Source organism: Paecilomyces variotii (assembly GCF_004022145.1).
Source record: "Paecilomyces variotii strain CBS 101075 chromosome Unknown C8Q69scaffold_15, whole genome shotgun sequence".
NCBI lineage: Eukaryota > Fungi > Ascomycota > Eurotiomycetes > Eurotiales > Thermoascaceae > Paecilomyces > Paecilomyces variotii.
Window position 1 is genome coordinate 424445 of NW_021167154.1, and position 17739 is coordinate 442183.

Consider the following 17739-nt stretch of genomic DNA (forward strand, 5'->3'; position numbering starts at 1 on the left):
GCAGCAAGCATAATGGCAAACAGGTAGCTGCTCACACCTACTGGATCGTGGAATTAGGTACATCGTGATAATAAGAAAAGTTCAAGAAGTATGTCTGCTCGCGACGCCATTTTCTCATTCCAGCACCCCATGGCATGGAAGACATATGTAATGTAGATTGGCGATGAACCTGATCTAAAAAGCCCGAGTCCTCCTTCACCGTAATTAACACTTCCATCATCTGTGGCTATACCCATGGCACTGAGGTCCCAAGTGGAACATGGCTTCTTAAGCCAACTTCATTGCTAAGGATTGAAGGACGGAGAACGTAGACCCAGCAGGTATAAATGCGCCAAAACGCCACGACTGGTAAGCGGCAGCGAGAGTTCCTAAAGCCAGATAAGCAGTTAGATTGGTTCCGTTTCCTTTTAGCAAACATATGAACTAGTCGTAAATATACCTGCAACGGGCCACAAGGGACCGAATCCGCCTACTCTCAGGAGCAAGGAGGGTAGGAGTTTCACAAGAAACAGCAGAGTCGAGAAAAGACCCATAGTTGCAGATATTGTAGTGTAGTAAGTAGTATTGTGTTTTGTTCAAGAGAATGGAGTTAGCTATGACAAGTTGATCAATCAACCTGATATATAATCTGGTGATAAAACAAACGGAATCTGACGTCAGGTTTTCTTTGTTGAAATATTCGCTACCGCTGCCTTCCCTGCACCGCAACGCATGCGTGGCAGAATTATGATCCAGAACAGGGATTGCCCAGAGGCAGTGTTTAGCCATACAACGAGACTATTCCAACAGAAAGTGCAGCGCGCTTAGAAAGGAAAGTTGTTGGGCTACAGCTTCAGACCCTATCAAGGATAAGTAAAATCAGAACCAAGCGCTTTAAGACGTTTAGGCGGACGTGTCTACACAGGAAGCCTGCACTACAACCATAATATCTTAATCAATAGGCTTAAGAATGTGTTGGGCGTTGTTGTGGTGTATCCAGAAGTTCTCAACGCATAGATTTATGAGATAGAACGATACCCAAAGACTGCTAGGAAAAACGCGCTTTTCTTCAATTGCCTGTTTAGCTACACCGGTCTAAGATCCGTTATTACCTTCTGAAAATATACACAAGGACTGATAGTTGATGGGACGAGGTGGACAACTCTATCAGTCTCTCTGCCAAAGGCGTCGTGAAGTACGGATTCGAAAGACAAATATTGTTTTCGAGGCAAACAAGATCAAAGTCTCCAGCATATTTCAATCACCGGCCAAAACCTTCTTCATTGGGTTCTGAAATGTCATTCAGAGACTAGGATCATCTCGAAACACAACTCTGAGATGCTCATAGATAAGTGATGCAGACTATGCCAGGCTCAACTTGATTGGCTAAGAGAACAGAGAGTCTAGTTAGTTCATTAGTCTGGTCTCCTACTTACAGCGCTCGTGTAAGTCAATAACTACCTTGGTTTCTCTGCTGTAATTGTTTTTCATTCTGAAATTATGTCAATGGGAAAACCAATGTTTGCTGCAATTTGAGCTCGGCAAAGAACGGCTTTTGATAGATTTACACATGCTCCCATATGATATGGTTGTTATCAGGAAACCTATACTCGCGGTGTCACTTCAGATCAGCATTAATAATTAACCAGTTTACTAGTTAGTTAGCAGCGTAAAGTATGTAAGTCCTCACCCATGGATCCACTTTGGGGGCTTGATGGATGATAATTTTGATCGAGATCCCCATGAGCGCAGGACATCTTTATTTACCACACCTGTAGGCATAATTGGATGGTTTCAGGAACCGCACAGATCACAACACCAAGACAACTGAAGAGTGAATAAGCAGAACAGGGATCAGTTGATCCCTCCTCAGTAGAATGAGCCGCGTGGAGCTCCGACTATTACTTATCTTAGGCCGTGGTTCGGCGTTCTGGGCGGAGCTGGAGTAAACCACACCCAACTTCAGCAGGTAACTCGAGACCACAGACACTTTGGCCAGCGCTCAATGGAAAGTGTATGTTGGGCTTGAGGACCATTCGACTCAAGGCACGCCCTTCTCTGCTGGATCTGATCGCCAGCGGTGGTGTTGTTGACCCGTCGTCCGGCATTGCTGCTGCTGCTGAGGCCGGATCGAGTTCGTCGTCACAGGAAGCTCCTCCGCCTCCGCCGCCCAGACTAGACGACCTGCCACCGCTCCCCGACTCGCCCACCTCCAACAACAGCTCGAGCAGTAGTATCGAGCAGCCCCCTCCACCACCTACATACCCGGTCAGCGACGCCTGGAGCATACGCAAGATGGCGCCTTCTACCAAGGAGAGAAAGCGCCTTGAAGCCTCTGAGGATGAATATGGCTCCATCTTCTCGGTCGCCGGTCCTGTCGTCGTGGCAGAGAACATGATTGGATGCGCCATGTACGAACTGGTACGCTGCTGTCACCCCCTCGACAATCTCGGTCATGGATACTAACCAGAGGGTTCTTTCCAGTGCCGTGTTGGCCATGATCAGCTCGTCGGAGAGGTTATCAGGATCGAGGGAGACAAGGCGACCATCCAGGTCTACGAGGAAACAGGTACAAAACAGACTGGCTTGAGCTGTCTCTGCTGGTTGCATGAAGCTGACATGGGAACCCTTCTTCCAAATTGCAGCCGGTGTTACTGTCGGAGACCCCGTCGTGAGAACAGGAAAGCCCTTGTCCGTCGAGCTGGGCCCTGGTTTGATGGAGACTATCTATGACGGTATCCAGCGACCCCTCAAGGCCATCTCGTCCAAGTCCGACAGTATCTACATTCCCCGCGGTATCGCTGTGCCTGCTCTGGATCGCGAAAAGAAATGGGACTTCAAGCCCGGTAGCCTCAAAGTGGGCGACCACATCACCGGAGGTGACATCTGGGGTAGCGTTTTCGAGAACAGCTTGTTGGATGACCACAAGATCCTGCTGCCGCCCCGCGCGCGTGGTACTATCACTCGGATAGCTGAGGCTGGAAGCTACACTGTCGATGAGAAGCTGTTGGAGGTTGAGTTTGACGGCAAGAAGACCGAGTACAGCATGATGCACAGCTGGCCCGTCCGTGTGCCCAGACCAGTCAATGAGAAGCTGACGGCCGATTCGCCCTTCATCGTCGGACAGAGAGTGCTGGATGCTCTCTTCCCCAGTGTCCAGGGTGGTACCGTCTGTATCCCTGGTGCCTTTGGATGCGGCAAGACCGTCATTTCCCAGAGTGTCTCCAAATTCTCCAACAGTGATATCATCGTCTACGTCGGTTGTGGTGAGCGTGGTAACGAGATGGCTGAAGTGCTTATGGATTTCCCAGAGGTGGGTGGAATACTCGACATCGCTGCGCAGGTTGCTATTGCTAACGAATTAAATACTTAATAGCTGTCGATCGATGTTGGCGGCCGCAGAGAGCCCATCATGAAGCGTACTTGTCTGATTGCGAACACCTCGAACATGCCTGTCGCCGCTCGTGAAGCCTCTATCTACACCGGTATTACCGTCGCTGAGTACTTCCGTGACCAGGGAAAGAACGTTGCGATGATGGCGGATTCCAGTTCTCGTTGGGCCGAGGCTCTGCGTGAGATTTCGGGTCGTCTGGGAGAGATGCCTGCTGATCAGGGTTTCCCCGCGTACCTGGGAGCTAAGCTCGCCTCGTTCTATGAGCGTGCCGGAAAGAGTACCGCACTCGGTAGCCCAGAGAGACAGGGCAGTGTCAGTATTGTCGGTGCCGTCAGTCCCCCTGGTGGTGATTTCTCAGATCCAGTTACCAGCAGTACCCTTGGTATCGTGCAGGTGTTCTGGGGTTTGGACAAGAAGTTGGCTCAGCGAAAGCACTTCCCTTCAGTCAACACGTCGGTGTCATACAGCAAGTACACCAACATCCTCGACAAATACTACGAGAAGGAGCACCCCGAATTCCCTCGCCTTCGAGACCACATAAAGGAGATTCTGTCGACCTCTGAGGATCTTGATCAGGTCGTGCAGCTGGTTGGTAAATCCGCACTTGGTGATTCCGACAAGATCACACTGGATGTAGCTGCCCTCCTAAAGGACGACTTCCTCCAACAGAACGGTTACAGTGACTACGACCAGTTCTGTCCTTTATGGAAGACTGAATACATGATGAAGGCCTTCATGGGCTTCCATGATGAGGCTCAGAAGGCAATCGCGCAGGGTCAGAGTTGGGCCAAGGTCAGAGAGGCTACGGCGGACATTCAGACGGCGCTGCGCAGTATGAAGTTCGAGGTCCCAGACGACGAGAAGGCCGTGACAGCGAAGGTGAGAGATTCGTCTCTGCTCTTTTATGTGGAATTTATTGCTGATTCTTTCGCAGTACGAGAAACTCCTGCAGGATATGTCGGAGAGATTCGCATCGGTGTCCGACTTGTAAGGCGGTCGTGCCGCTTGTTGGAGGAGACGTTGGGTTCCAGAAGCTGTAGCATACCAAGTTCCATCGTAGCTATATATCATGTCTTTGGTTTGAAATCACGTCGATTAAACAGTATAGATATCATTGCATTGTGCCGTTCCACGTGTTTGTTGTGTACTCGTAGCAGGTCAGGCAGCAGTATTTCGCCTCCGGTGGCCAAGCGACGGCATCCCGTGGCACAGTCCATGTGCAAGCGGGGGATAAGAAAAAGGGGGCAGAGGAGGAGAAGAAGGGAGTAGAAGAAGAAGAAGACCCAAAGAGCCGTTAAACTACTGTCTGAGAGCGAGATCTGACTGGACGCTGCTTTCGCTGTTCTAGAGTTCGTTTATATCTCGGGGGCGGACCAGGGATTAAGCTCGCGGCAGCCTCAGGACTTCCCTACTTATCGGAGCGGAAGCGAACTCACACTTCGCCGCTTGACTAGCAACATACCTGCTGTATACCATACATCACCACCGTTTCTTCCCTCACTACGACCGTTTCCCTGCTCAAAGACTTTAGACCTCTCCGCTGCAGCGGCAGGGTATACTACGGTGCTTTCTTCAATTATCTCCTTGTTGAGCGGATTCGTGTCCGTGGACTTTGCCAGCCATGGCAACGCCGACCTCGTGCGCAACCCCGTTCCCCTTCAGCCAGCTCTCCCCACAGTGTATAGCTAACGATAGTCTGCCTCAGGATAAACGTTAATGATCCCAACCTTATCAACCTTGTTAACAAGCTACAGGATGTCTTCACGACTGTGGGCGTACGTTACGCTGTCTTGTTTGTTGTCCTCAGATTGCCAGACTGACCCCTCCTCCAGGTCCAAAACCCGATCGACTTGCCACAGATAGCCGTCGTGGGATCGCAATCGAGTGGAAAGAGTTCCGTGTTGGAAAACATTGTAGGGAGAGACTTGTGAGTATCTGCATGATCCTGTCGCACCACCCTTCCTGTGTCCGCGTCATCGCTAACAACCGCCGTTGCGCGGCGTCAGTCTCCCTCGAGGTTCAGGAATCGTGACTCGACGACCTCTTATTCTTCAGTTGATCAACAAGCCCGCGGGAAAGCAGCTTAACGGAGTGAAGGACGACACCCTCAAAGACTCTACGGACGCTGAAGCAAACCTGGACGAGTATGGCGAGTTCCTACATCTCCCGGGCCAGAAATTCTACGACTTCAACAAGATCAGAGACGAGATTGTGCGCGAGACAGAAGCCAAAGTTGGCCGCAATGCAGGCATCTCACCCGCTCCGATCAACCTGCGCATCTATTCTCCGAACGTCCTGACCCTCACCCTGGTCGATCTGCCAGGTCTCACAAAGGTTCCAGTTGGCGACCAGCCAAAGGATATCGAAAAGCAGATTAAGGATATGGTGTTGAAGCAGATCAGCAAGCCAAACGCGATCATCCTCGCCGTTACTGCTGCGAACCAGGACTTGGCCAACTCGGACGGATTGAAGCTGGCGCGCGAAGTCGATCCCGAGGGTCAGCGCACGATCGGTGTCTTGACAAAGGTTGATCTGATGGACGAGGGTACGGACGTCGTGGATATCCTTGCGGGCAGGATCATCCCTCTGCGACTTGGTTACGTTCCGGTGGTCAACCGTGGTCAGCGTGATATTGAGAACAAGCGCGCCATCTCCTATGCGCTCGAGCACGAGAAGAATTTCTTTGAGAGCCACAAGGCCTACCGGAACAAGGCCTCGTACTGTGGAACTCCTTACCTCGCGAGAAAACTCAACTTGGTTCGTACCATGTACTCTGTGATAGCTCTTGCAAAATTACTGACCGAGCCATTCCTTCTAGATCCTCATGATGCACATAAAACAGACGCTTCCTGATATCAAGGCTAGAATTTCCTCCTCTCTACAGAAGTATACCTCTGAGCTTTCTCAACTGGGAGATTCCATGCTTGGTAACGCTGCAAACATCGTCCTCAACATCATCACGGAATTTAGCAACGAGTACCGGACAGTGTTGGATGGAAACAACCAAGAGCTGTCAAGCGTTGAACTTTCCGGTGGTGCCCGTATCAGTTTCGTCTTCCACGAACTGTACTCGAACGGTATCAAGGCCGTCGATCCGTTTGACCAGGTCAAGGACATCGACATCAGGACTATTCTTTACAACTCTTCTGGTTCATCGCCTGCACTGTTCGTTGGCACCACTGCTTTCGAACTGATCGTCAAACAACAAATCAAGCGACTGGAGGACCCCAGTTTGAAATGTGTTTCTTTGGTCTATGACGAACTGGTTCGGATTCTGGGTCAGCTGCTCACCAAGCAACTCTTCCGGAGGTACCCCATGCTCAAGGAGAAGTTCCATACTGTGGTGATTCAATTCTTCAAGAAGGCCATGGAACCTACCAACAAGCTTGTGAAAGATCTGATTGCCATGGAAGCGTGTTACATCAACACTGGTCACCCTGATTTTCTTAACGGCCACAGGGTGAGTGATATCATTCGAGAACGTCGTAAAGGTCAGCACTAACTTTACCACAGGCTATGGCTATTGTCAATGAGCGCCAGAATGCTGGGAAGCCTACCCCAGTGGACCCCAAGACAGGAAAGCCGTTGCCACCTCCCCGTTCAGGTAGTCCATCCTTGGACACTATGAGGGGAGATACCGAGACCAACGGCGGATTCTTCGGCAGCTTCTTCGCGTCCAAGAATAAGAAGAAGATGGCTGCCATGGAACCCCCGCCACCAACCCTGAGAGCATCCGGGACTCTCTCCGAACGAGAGAACAGCGAAGTTGAAGTTATCAGTAAGGATATTACTATTCCGCGCACATTATTCTAGCAGATGCTGACCACATAACAGAGCTGCTGATCCAATCTTACTTCAACATTGTCAAGCGGACCATGATCGACATGGTCCCCAAGGCTATCATGTACACCCTCGTCCAGTACGTATTTGATCATACACTCGCTGTGCTGATGTATTCTAACTCTGTCAACAGGTACAGTAAGGAAGAAATGCAGCGCGAGCTGCTTGAGAACATGTACCGCACCCAGGAACTGGATGATCTGCTCAAGGAGAGCGACTACACGATCCGCCGCCGGAAAGAGTGCCAGCAGATGGTGGAGAGTCTGTCGCGCGCCAGCGAAATCGTCAGTCAAGTACAGTAGACAGGAAGTATTCAGCTTGGCGTCTCCGGGTGCCTGCCCGGAGAGTGATATGCACATGTTCCGTTATACCAGTTTGCCTTTACCTGCGGGTCCGTGACCATTGTTCCCCTATTTGATTGATCGGTGGCCGTTGAATGAATTTCATTTTGGGTCTGTCTGTCTAGGAGCTAGCATGGTTATGTTTCCATTTCAGACATGAAGATTGTTGCTGTCTCCCTTATCATGAGCTGTTTCTATTGGCCTGCCTGACGATGTCTTCTTTTTGTGACCACTACGTTCTGACCTTTACCCTAGCCCTTCTATCCTCCTTGCCTGATTTTTTAGATAAGATTAATGGTGTCCTTTTTCTTGATTCTGTCTTCGTTCCTACTGTATATCTGTGACCGTATTTCTGTCCTCGGCATAGCGCTCATAGTATATTGCTTTCGGTTTGGCAAAATAAAATCTAGCGGGACGGGAAGTACCTAGTAGTTGCAGGGTGCCCTCTGACAGCATATGCAATGAGACGAGTACATATATTATTATGATCTGATCATGCCCATTGGCCAATGTTGTTCATCGATCGGGTGTTTAACTTCGATTCCCCTACTATCTATATCCGTAACTGATATGGACGCCGATTGGTAGTTGATGGAACACGTGGCAGATTCGGCACAAGTGGAGCACAGCCACCACGGTCGAACTGTGGCGCACTTTGCTGTTTCGAATTGCGGTGCTAGAGTTGTAGGATATAACTCTCGGGTCTATGAATTGTTGTTTCATGAGTGTACATGTATAGCTATACTATGCTATACATACATGATAACCATCTTCACGACCATCGCCACCCTACCTATTTTATATTCCATCTTTAAACTCTCCTCACAACCCCGCCGCGCTATTATGCCTATACACATAATGCCACCCTTCACTATTAATATCCTGCCTAACCTTATAACAACTCTCCGCAAGATCCAAAATCCCCAAATCCATATCCACTACAGAAACGCCCTCTTCACTTCCCATCTTCCCCACTGCGCCTACGAAAGGTAGAGAGACGCGTGACGTGCCCATGAACTTATTCGCGGGGCCCGCGGCGTTTGCGAAGATGATCGCGCAGGTATTTTCGAAACAGCGGGAAGTGAGGGTGGAGTCGATGAAGAGGACTTCTGTTTCGGGGTTCAGGGCTAGAGCCTCGGGGAGGGCGTCGTATTTCGTCCCTTGAGTAGGTATTGTGTTAGTAGGGGTGGATTGGAAGCCAATTCTTAGAAGGGATGAAATATTGTATTTTCTCGAGAGACGATATTCATAGAAAACACGAGGGTGATAAAAAAATAAAATAAAATGGAGATGGGATTAAACTTACAATAAGTCGGCACAATAATAACCTCCGCACCCTTAGCGATCAGTTCTCTAAAAGCCTCCGGAAACGCCAAATCCCAACAGATCAACAAGCCGACTTTTCCAATCGGCGTATCAATCACTTCATGCGGATCATGAGCCGATGAGCTCAGATGGTCTCGTTCGGGGATCCAGATATTCTTCTTGCGGTACGAGCCTAGGATTTGGCCATCATTGCCGATGAAGTGAGCCGTGTTGTACAGCCGTGCGGTTTCTTCACCATTGTTGTCAGATTTGACGATGTGGCGCTCGACCAGGGTGCCGGGGACGATGCAGATGTTGAGCTCTTTGGCTAGTGATTGGTAGGATTCGAGATATTTGAGATAGTCGTTTGCTAGAGTTACGTAGAGGGGATCTTCTGGGACCCAGCCGACGAGGTGGTATCTGTTATAGACATTAGCTTTGTGTAATTACTTTCAGCCGGTAGAAGAAATGGAAACAGTTAGATAAAAGATATAAGCAGGTCCTCCCTCCTGATTCTAAGAAGGATCATGATTAAATATTCTAGATGGTGAACATACTCTGGGAGCACAGCCAGTTCTGCACCTTGAGCAGCGGCCTGTCGTATATAATTACATGCTTTGACATGGTTCTCTTCAGGCGCAAGATCCTGCACCGCGAGTTAGTTAAGTTGTAAGTATGCAAAACATGCAAGATGAGAAGTATGCGGGCAATTCCGCACGGACCTTTATGTGCCATTGAATGACGGCCACCTTGTGAGTCGGGGCCATTTCGCAGGTAGTGTGTATCTTCGAAATTTCAACGCTTCCTCGGGGTGAAGGATACAAAAAAGTAGAAAAAAAATGTTCGCTGAGACGAGGCAATGTCACTGGAGTAGTCTAATCAAGGCTGAGATATCAGGAATATGACTAATTGATACATATGGAATTGAAAGCGATGATGATAGGAGGGGAAGAGGAGTGGTAATACCGTTACGTTAACCGTCCCATGTTTATCGTACTGCACCCCGCTTTTACGAGCTGTTTATATTCATAGGAGGCCAAAGCATCGTATATATATATATATTCATAAATGCAAATCTAGACCCGTCCCAGAGTGCCAAAACTAAGAAATTGTGACTGTAGTTGTCTAGTAGTACTCAAGATTCTTCACAAAAATGACCTGTATAGAATAGCGAATCCTATAAAACAGAGCACTAAATATGCTCACCGGTTAAGTATCGCGATGAAAGGTGACAACAAATGAACCGTCGAGTAACTAGTTACAAATGTCCCCACTCTGATTACATATGGTATTGCAACTGCGCCCTAACTATGACATGGTTTCTATTTGCCGTACATCCAATTTTTCATCTATGGATGGACAAAAAAAAATCTATATTACAAGGTTTTCCTAGATAATTAGGCACGGGTCACTCCAAATAGGATTTCCCAGGTCCATCGCACGAGTTGCAACGGCATAATGTCGACTGTCACTCATACTACCGCTATCGAGCTTCAACCCAACGGCATCGCTCTTGAAGAACGACAGACTCGACATGCCCATTCTGCTACTACAGACCAAGATGAAGTAATCCAAGCATCTCTCATCGCAGACTCTCAGGTTCCGGATGGAGGTTACGGCTGGGTCGTCATCTTCGGTTGCGCAGTGGTCACTTGGTGGTTTGTCGGCACATCTTATTGCTGGGGAGTGACACAGGCTGCTCTTGTCGAACGGGGACTGTCGTCTCCGTCGACACTGTCATTCGTGGGGTCACTGACTACCGCTTGTATATCGTTCCTTGCCGTCCTCAATGCGAGAGTCATTAGGAAATTGGGATCTAGGATCACAGCCCTTCTCGGGGTGTTGCTTGTGGGCCTTGGAGAGATTCTCAGCGGATTTGCTACGGAGAATATTGGCGGACTATTCATGACTTCTGGTGTCATTACGGGAATTGGAACCAGGTAAGAGACGTACTCTTAATATCCAAGTGTAAGATCCTTCTGACTGTCTTTCAGCCTATGTTTTATGGTAAATCCACTACGATAACTAGATGATATCGACATGCGGAGAACTAATGCTTTCAGGTTGTCTCCGTGACGCCAGCTCAGTACTTCAAAAAGAAACGCGGAGTGGCCAATGGCATTGTTTACGCGGGCGGTGGACTTGGAGGAGCGGTCATCAGTTTTATCATGAATAGCCTGTTAACAAAACTCGGACCAGCCTGGGCATTTAGAGTCATTGGGTTCATTACACTAGGCACAGGCCTTCCTGCAGCTTATCTCATTAAGGAGCGCACCACCATTCGTCCAAGTGCCTTCATTGAATGGTCTGTCTATCCCCTTCCGCTCGATGACGAAAATCTCTTTCTCACAACGCCTCAGGAGATTATTCCGGGATGTTCGGTTTGCAGTTCTCTTTGCTGCCGGGGCCGTTGCGACCTTTCCCCTCTTCGTCCCGCCGTTCTTCTTACCATTGTATGCCAACTCTCTCAAGTTGTCCTCCAGCATTGGGGCAGGTCTAGTCGCCGCTTTCAATTTCTCCTCTGCAATAGGACGGTTGATCTGTGGGTTCGGAAGCGACAGTGTTGGGCCGCTCAATACACTGTTTGTCTCCCTCCTGTTGAGTGCTATCAGCATGCTGGTTCTGTGGCCTGTATCAGAGTCACTTGGTCCTCTGGTCGCGTTTGTCATTATCAACGGTATGGCCAACGGTGGGTTTTTCGCCACCATGCCAACAGTCATCGGAAACGTTTTCGGATCTGCCAGAGTCTCGGTCGCTATGGGCATGATCGTGACTGGGTGGGCTGGAGGATATCTCTTGGTGAGTTATGTCCAATCTCTCAAAAAAGAAATTAGCAGTTTCTCTGTGTTGTTATATTGACCTTTTGTAGGGTGCCCCTATTGCCGGTTACATACTGAGCGCTTCCGGTGGACAGCAGAAAGGGATAGAGGCCTATCACCCCGCTATCTTCTACGCTGGTTCCATGGCTCTCGGGGCAACAAGCCTCGTTGGGTTCGTGCGGCTTAAGACAGATCGACACCTACTCAAGAAACTGTGAATGTATGCCACCAGAGCGGACATACAAGCGTCCGTGGCACACGAGGTTACACGAAGTTTGGAAGTTAGCGTGTATGATAGGCGAGTTATTTATGGTTAATAAAGTGAAGCGTAGTTCTAAAACAGGACTCGTGCATTTATCTCCGCCACAGGATCTAGATGTCTGTTTATCGCAGACGACATTAGCTCCCAGCCCCGCCAAAGTCATCAATTGGCCTGGGGTGCCAATGGAGACCCCGATTTCGGTCATCAGCCGGCATCTCGCATATATGCAGACTCATGTGAGAGGAGATGATGCGCAGCGCGGGGTTCAGAGCGTGCTGACCACTTGCTCTGTAAGTACTAGTCGACCACCTCTAATGTTGATAGACTCGCGTCTTGCAGATGCTGCGGGGTATTAGAGTCGTTTGTGGGGGCTGGCTAGGTAACAGATGATCAAGAATTGCCTTGAAATGGCGACAGCCCGGTGCGCCATCAAACAAACTCTACTCTAGAGGCAAAAATGTATCTAGAAATCTGGCAGAGGAGCTCGTGGGGAAGTGAGTACGTGCGATATGCCGTGGATCAGCACTGCAACTGGTGTGCGAACATGTGCTATATGCTGCATGTAGCCAAGAATGGCTTTATCAATCAAGTGCGATCTGCCAGACCCCGAATGCAGCCGACACAGATGAATTTTCCCGATTGGGTTGACTGGAATGTATGTATGTACTGTACATCCGCAGATGTAGAGTAATACATGGTGAAGAGAACAAAGGAAAATACGGAGCACTCTCTGTACTGCCAATAATATGATATCAGACCAGAAACCCCTACTTATTGAATAGTAGGAGTATCTGAATAGAAGTCTTCGTGGGCCTTCTTAGCACAGATGATCCGCCGTTGGAAACAATTGTCCCATCAGGGGCTTTTGACGTCTGAAATTGCGATTTGGGCTGCTTTGATCTTATCAGTGTCCGCCCTGAAACGAGCTGCTAAGCAGAGAACCATGCAAATCCGTTGCCGAGAGCCAAAATGAACTGCGGCGGCCAATTTCCCCATCTGGCTATGGCATAGTCAATCCGATAAAAAAATAAATGTCTCATGGAGCCAGGCGGGGCGTTGCACTGCGCCATGGCCAGTGCGCGAATGAGCAGTGGAAAGTTTTCGACACAGAAAGAGCACATCGTCGCAATTCGACCCTCTTGGTGGCGGTCCTTCAATAATATTAAATCATATTAAGATATCACCTATCTACCCTGCCGTCGAGTTAGCACATACATACATTATTATTATTAGACTATGGGAAAACTCTGGCCGGAAAAAGCTTGCCAAGACGACATCCCCTAAACCTCCCTCTCAACGGCCAGAGGGACACATTCAAAAGACCAGATTCATCCCATCTTCTGTCCCTGCCATCCATTATTGGCCTCAAACAGCCCGTATTATTGCGTCTCTCGGGGTGTGCGTGGCGCAGTGGTTAACGGGCATCGATCGATCCGGGCTTGCGTCGACTCGGGCGGTCTTGGCCAGCACCGTCGCTGCGCTACTTCGATCTCAGTTGCTCCGACTTGAGCAACACCAGAAGTTCTAGCCACAGCCTGCCCCCTTAGCTGAACCGCCAAGTTTAGACTGTTGCTCTTGGTATGATTGCATCCCTCCACTGCTCAATTCAAAATAATCCTGGCTGCTTACTCTTGCTCTGTCTCAAGTTCTAGTTAGTTAGTCGACGTTTTCCTTGAAATTCGTGTGCCGATCGCTCAGTGTACCGGTCCCTTGTCATCATGAGATTTACCTCGCAGCTACATTTCGTCTCGTCAAAAGCGCGGATTCTCCGCTCCTAAGGGCTAACAGCGATCGATCTATGGCGATAACTGCACAAAAAAAAAAAAAAAAACTCCCTCATAGCTTCAACGAACATCGTCGCGGGATTTTTCCGGTCGCACTGTAACCGTCTGCTCTTGCGACCAGAGTACCTCCAACACACAATCTCCATATCCGTCCCTGATCGTCGTTTTCGTCCGATAAAGCGTCACCTATATAAAAATCCCACAGACAGTGTCAGCGCTCTCTCGAACTGAGCGCGGGGTCTTCCCCAGCGCCTCTGGTGTCAAGAACAAGCAGGATGTTCTCTGCCGTCCTGCCAAAATTTAATTCCATGAAGGAGAAGGTGCCCTTCTTGAAACAGATACGCCTCAACTTTATTACCATCCACTATGTCTATATTATTCTATGGGCGATCATCGGATCGGTCATTGTCTATGGTGGAGGAGGACTTGCCTACATCGATGCACTTTTCCTCGCATCGGGCGCCGCGACCCAGAGCGGCTTGAACACTGTCGATATCAACAAGCTCAACACCTTCCAGCAGATTACTTTCTACTGGATGTCCATGTTCACGACCCCGATTTTTATCCACTCCTTCGTCGTATTTATTCGACTTTACTGGTTCGAAAAGCGCTTTCAGCATGTCGTACAGGACGCTCGAGCTATGCGTCGTACCAAGTCAAGGTCGAGAACAATGACGACGGACAAGGATCGAGACGGTGACGAGGCGGAAAGAGGTGTCCGTGGCCGCCCAATTATTGTCCTGCGTAACCGTTCAAGTGAAGGCGGCCGAAGTATAGAAAATGAGCATGTCATAAAGCCGGATCGCGAGTCGCCTTCGGAGTCCTCTGAGTCGCCTCACGGTACACGGCAGCGCGACGAAGACGCCGGAAATGAGAAGGATACGGACAGTGGAGAGGACAATCCCCGTAGTCAATCAGGGACCCGATCCCGCTCTCGCCGCGTCAGTAGTCTGCGTGTCCCAACCCAGCTCAGTCCGGAACACCATATCGCGTTTCTAGAGAATCAACGAAGGGACAAGGGAGCCCTGCGTATTCCGAGTCCCCGTGAATACGATCGTGGTGGCGTGCCGCAGGCTCTCGAAGATGACCCCGCTGATCTTACCAGAATCGACACTCGTCGATCTGGGCGGAGTTCCAAAGAAGAGGACCGCGAAAATACTCACGGCCCATCGCACATCAGCCCGCATATTACTATCAACGAGCCCGACTTCCTGCGCCAACGGAGCCGAACTACAACGTTCCCGCGTCTCGAAACGCGCCGTACTATGCGTGACGAGGAGGGTGACGATATGGAGCTCGAACAATCTCGGACAAGGAGAGGCCGATTCAACAGTCTGATGCGATCCTTTACGCAGGAGCGAGAAAGAGATACAATCCCTTATCTAAGTTGGAATGCAACAATTGGCCGCAACTCCAACTTTGTCGCTCTAACTGAAGAACAGCGGAATGAACTCGGAGGTATAGAATATCGGGCACTGAAAACTCTGGCAGTTATCTTGATATCATTCTACGTCTTCTTCCACGTTCTTGGCATAATATTCCTGGTTCCTTGGATCATGAATACCAAGACATACGGAGACGTCGTGACAGGCGATGGCCAGGGACGTCCCTGGTGGGGTATTTTCACAGCTGCCTCCGCTTTCAACGATGTGGGATACACACTGACCCCGGATTCGATGAATTCTTTTGCTCGTGCGATATATCCTCTCCTGATAATGTCGTTCTTGATCGTCATTGGAAACACCGGCTTCCCATGCATGTTGCGACTTGTTATATGGCTCATGACGAAAATTGTGTCCAAGGGAAGTCCCATATGGGAAGAGCTCGTGTTCCTTCTGGATCATCCGCGCCGTTGCTTTACACTTCTATTTCCTAGAAATGCCACCTGGTGGCTGTTTGCTATCCTGGTGATACTCAATGCGCTGGATGTGATCTTCTTCATCGTTCTGGATGTGAGTACATCGGTTCTAGTTCATTCTGCGCTCCATCTGACGTTCCGTTTCTAGCTTGACGACCCCTCTGTCACATCCATCCCAGGCGGTATCCGATTTCTTGACGGCCTCTTTCAAGCTGTCTCGACGAGAACGGCAGGATTTGGTGTCATCAGTTTGTCTGATCTCCACCCGGCTATCCAGGTCTCCTACCTGATCATGATGTATATCTCCGTCTTCCCCATCGCCATTTCCATGAGACGAACAAACGTCTACGAAGAGAGGAGTCTCGGAATCTATTCAGCGGTCGATGAAGAGGATGACGAGGACGATAATACTAAAGAACCAAGCTACATTGGTGCTCACTTGCGGAGACAGCTGAGTTTCGACCTCTGGTATGTGTTCTTGGGAATGTTCATAATCGCGATTGTGGAAGGAGACCGTCTGCAGAATACCAACGAGTACGCATTCACCCTTTTCTCGGTCCTGTTCGAGATCATCTCTGCCTATGGCACGGTTGGATTGTCTCTCGGATATCCAAACGTCAATGCGTCTTTCTCCAGCCAGTTCAGAGTGATTTCAAAGCTGGTCATTATTGCGATGCAGATCCGTGGACGGCACCGAGGATTGCCGTATGCTCTTGACCGTGCTATTCTGCTGCCCTCCGAATCTCTCCACAAGAAGGATGCTACAGAAGCGGAGAAGCGACTACGTCGGCGTCCTTCTAATGTTAGTCGCATGTCTGGCGTCCCCATGCGAAACAGTACTGCCGTGTCCACGTCTAGAGACATAGATAGTCAGTCACTTCAGCAGCGTAATGTGGGGGAGCAACCGACCACCTGAGCTGTCACTCTTCACGGTGTTTCTATATATATACAATTTCTACACTGATAGACGGATTGGCGTTGACTCGAGTATTACTCTTGGCGTTGCATACCAGGTGGTTCCTGGAAAGTTCATATACACTATGCATCTTGTTGATAAGCAAGCGATTTTACGATTATAATCGTGTTACAATGTTTTGATCTTGTTTCTATATTTTCGTCTTTTGGTGGTCCATTTTTGCCAATTGACTGTGTAGGTCTTCTTGATTGGGATTTTGCATACCAAAACATGCAGGACATTCGCATAATTCTATTACCTCTCCCCGTGCTCATGCAACATAAAGGACTGCTCCAAAATGGACAAGCGCGCATCCAGCAGACATGATATTACAAAGACTTGTTAATAATGAAATAATTTACCTGCAGGAAACCTCGAGGTCTCGTCACGATCTCGTGGAGCTCCCCCGCATCCCCAGACTCTTGGCGGGAAGCTTATGAACGCCCTGCAAATTCCCCCTTTCGCTCCAAGTTGAATTACCCAGTCTTTGGACAGTGGAAGACATTAGCAGTTTCCTGGGTCGGCTGGATGATGGCTCGCGCCCGCAGGCTAGACCCTCAGATACCGACAGGGAGGTGAATCCAAAATCTCTGGTTCTACTCCAGATGGAGGGAGCAATCAGCAGGAAAGATGAAGCATCCGCTAGAGCAGGAAGAGGTAGCATATATCATACATAATATTGGATCGCCTTGGCAGATACAGCAAGTTTTCTATCCCGGCATAGAAGCTAAGCTGCTGATCCATAAAGGATATATATATTGGCGCAGAATCGTCGGACATACCACTCATCTTCCGTGAAAGTAGCGACCTTTCTTGAGAAAGAGACCCTTCAGCAAGTCGGTTACGGTATATCGCCATAACTAGAATCATTATTATTCTCCACGCTAAAATTTACGTTCGGATTCTGGCCATAAACAAAAGTACATCCATCCATCCCACTTCGTAGAAACGTCTCCACGCGCTTACTCCCCGTATTAGAATCGACCTCGTTTTCAGAAGACCTTCACCGCGTCTACTGCGCTGCGAGACCATGAGGAAGGAGGAGAGAGTAGTTATTCACTACGATGAGTGGAATTCCTTGAGCGGAAAGTCGTTCGGTGCTTCTCTGTCTAGTTGAAGTATCTAGGTATAACTATGTTTCTATTATCGCTGCTGAGTTTGATAATCATATACTAATAACTACTTACTCTATAGCATTCGAG

The 17739-nt window shown here is 49.2% G+C and overlaps 4 protein-coding genes across 4 annotated transcripts; 3 read left to right on the plus strand and 1 right to left on the minus strand.

Annotated features, from left to right (window-relative positions):
- Positions 1 to 1995: 1995 nt before the first annotated feature.
- Positions 1996 to 7515, plus strand: C8Q69DRAFT_488781 (vacuolar ATP synthase catalytic subunit A; the record flags this gene model as incomplete). The annotated part of the gene is made up of 12 exons (XM_028632072.1): positions 1996 to 2400; positions 2464 to 2548; positions 2625 to 3292; positions 3356 to 4306; positions 4340 to 4475; positions 4828 to 4840; positions 4920 to 5052; positions 5456 to 6130; positions 6192 to 6833; positions 6887 to 7151; positions 7208 to 7292; positions 7347 to 7515. The coding sequence occupies 12 exons, from the start codon at positions 1996 to 1998 to the stop codon at positions 7513 to 7515; spliced, it is 4227 nt and encodes a 1408-aa protein (XP_028481647.1).
- Positions 7516 to 8376: 861 nt separating this feature from the next.
- On the minus strand, positions 8377 to 9626 carry C8Q69DRAFT_510519 (putative hydrolase, carbon-nitrogen family; the record flags this gene model as incomplete). The annotated part of the gene is made up of 4 exons (XM_028633196.1): positions 8377 to 8714; positions 8861 to 9279; positions 9417 to 9505; positions 9582 to 9626. 4 exons carry the CDS (start codon positions 9624 to 9626, stop codon positions 8377 to 8379), a joined length of 891 nt encoding a protein of 296 aa, XP_028481648.1.
- Positions 9627 to 10317: 691 nt separating this feature from the next.
- On the plus strand, positions 10318 to 11896 carry C8Q69DRAFT_408378 (putative monocarboxylate transporter; the record flags this gene model as incomplete). Its single annotated transcript, XM_028628192.1, has 5 exons — positions 10318 to 10799; positions 10854 to 10866; positions 10923 to 11164; positions 11220 to 11658; positions 11729 to 11896. 5 exons carry the CDS (start codon positions 10318 to 10320, stop codon positions 11894 to 11896), a joined length of 1344 nt encoding a protein of 447 aa, XP_028481649.1.
- Positions 11897 to 13830: 1934 nt separating this feature from the next.
- C8Q69DRAFT_114795 (cation transport protein-domain-containing protein) lies at positions 13831 to 16710 on the plus strand. The gene is made up of 2 exons (XM_028625147.1): positions 13831 to 15676; positions 15731 to 16710. The coding sequence occupies exons 1-2, from the start codon at positions 14000 to 14002 to the stop codon at positions 16496 to 16498; spliced, it is 2445 nt and encodes an 814-aa protein (XP_028481650.1). The 5' UTR covers positions 13831 to 13999; the 3' UTR covers positions 16499 to 16710.
- The last annotated feature ends 1029 nt before the right edge of the window (positions 16711 to 17739 follow it).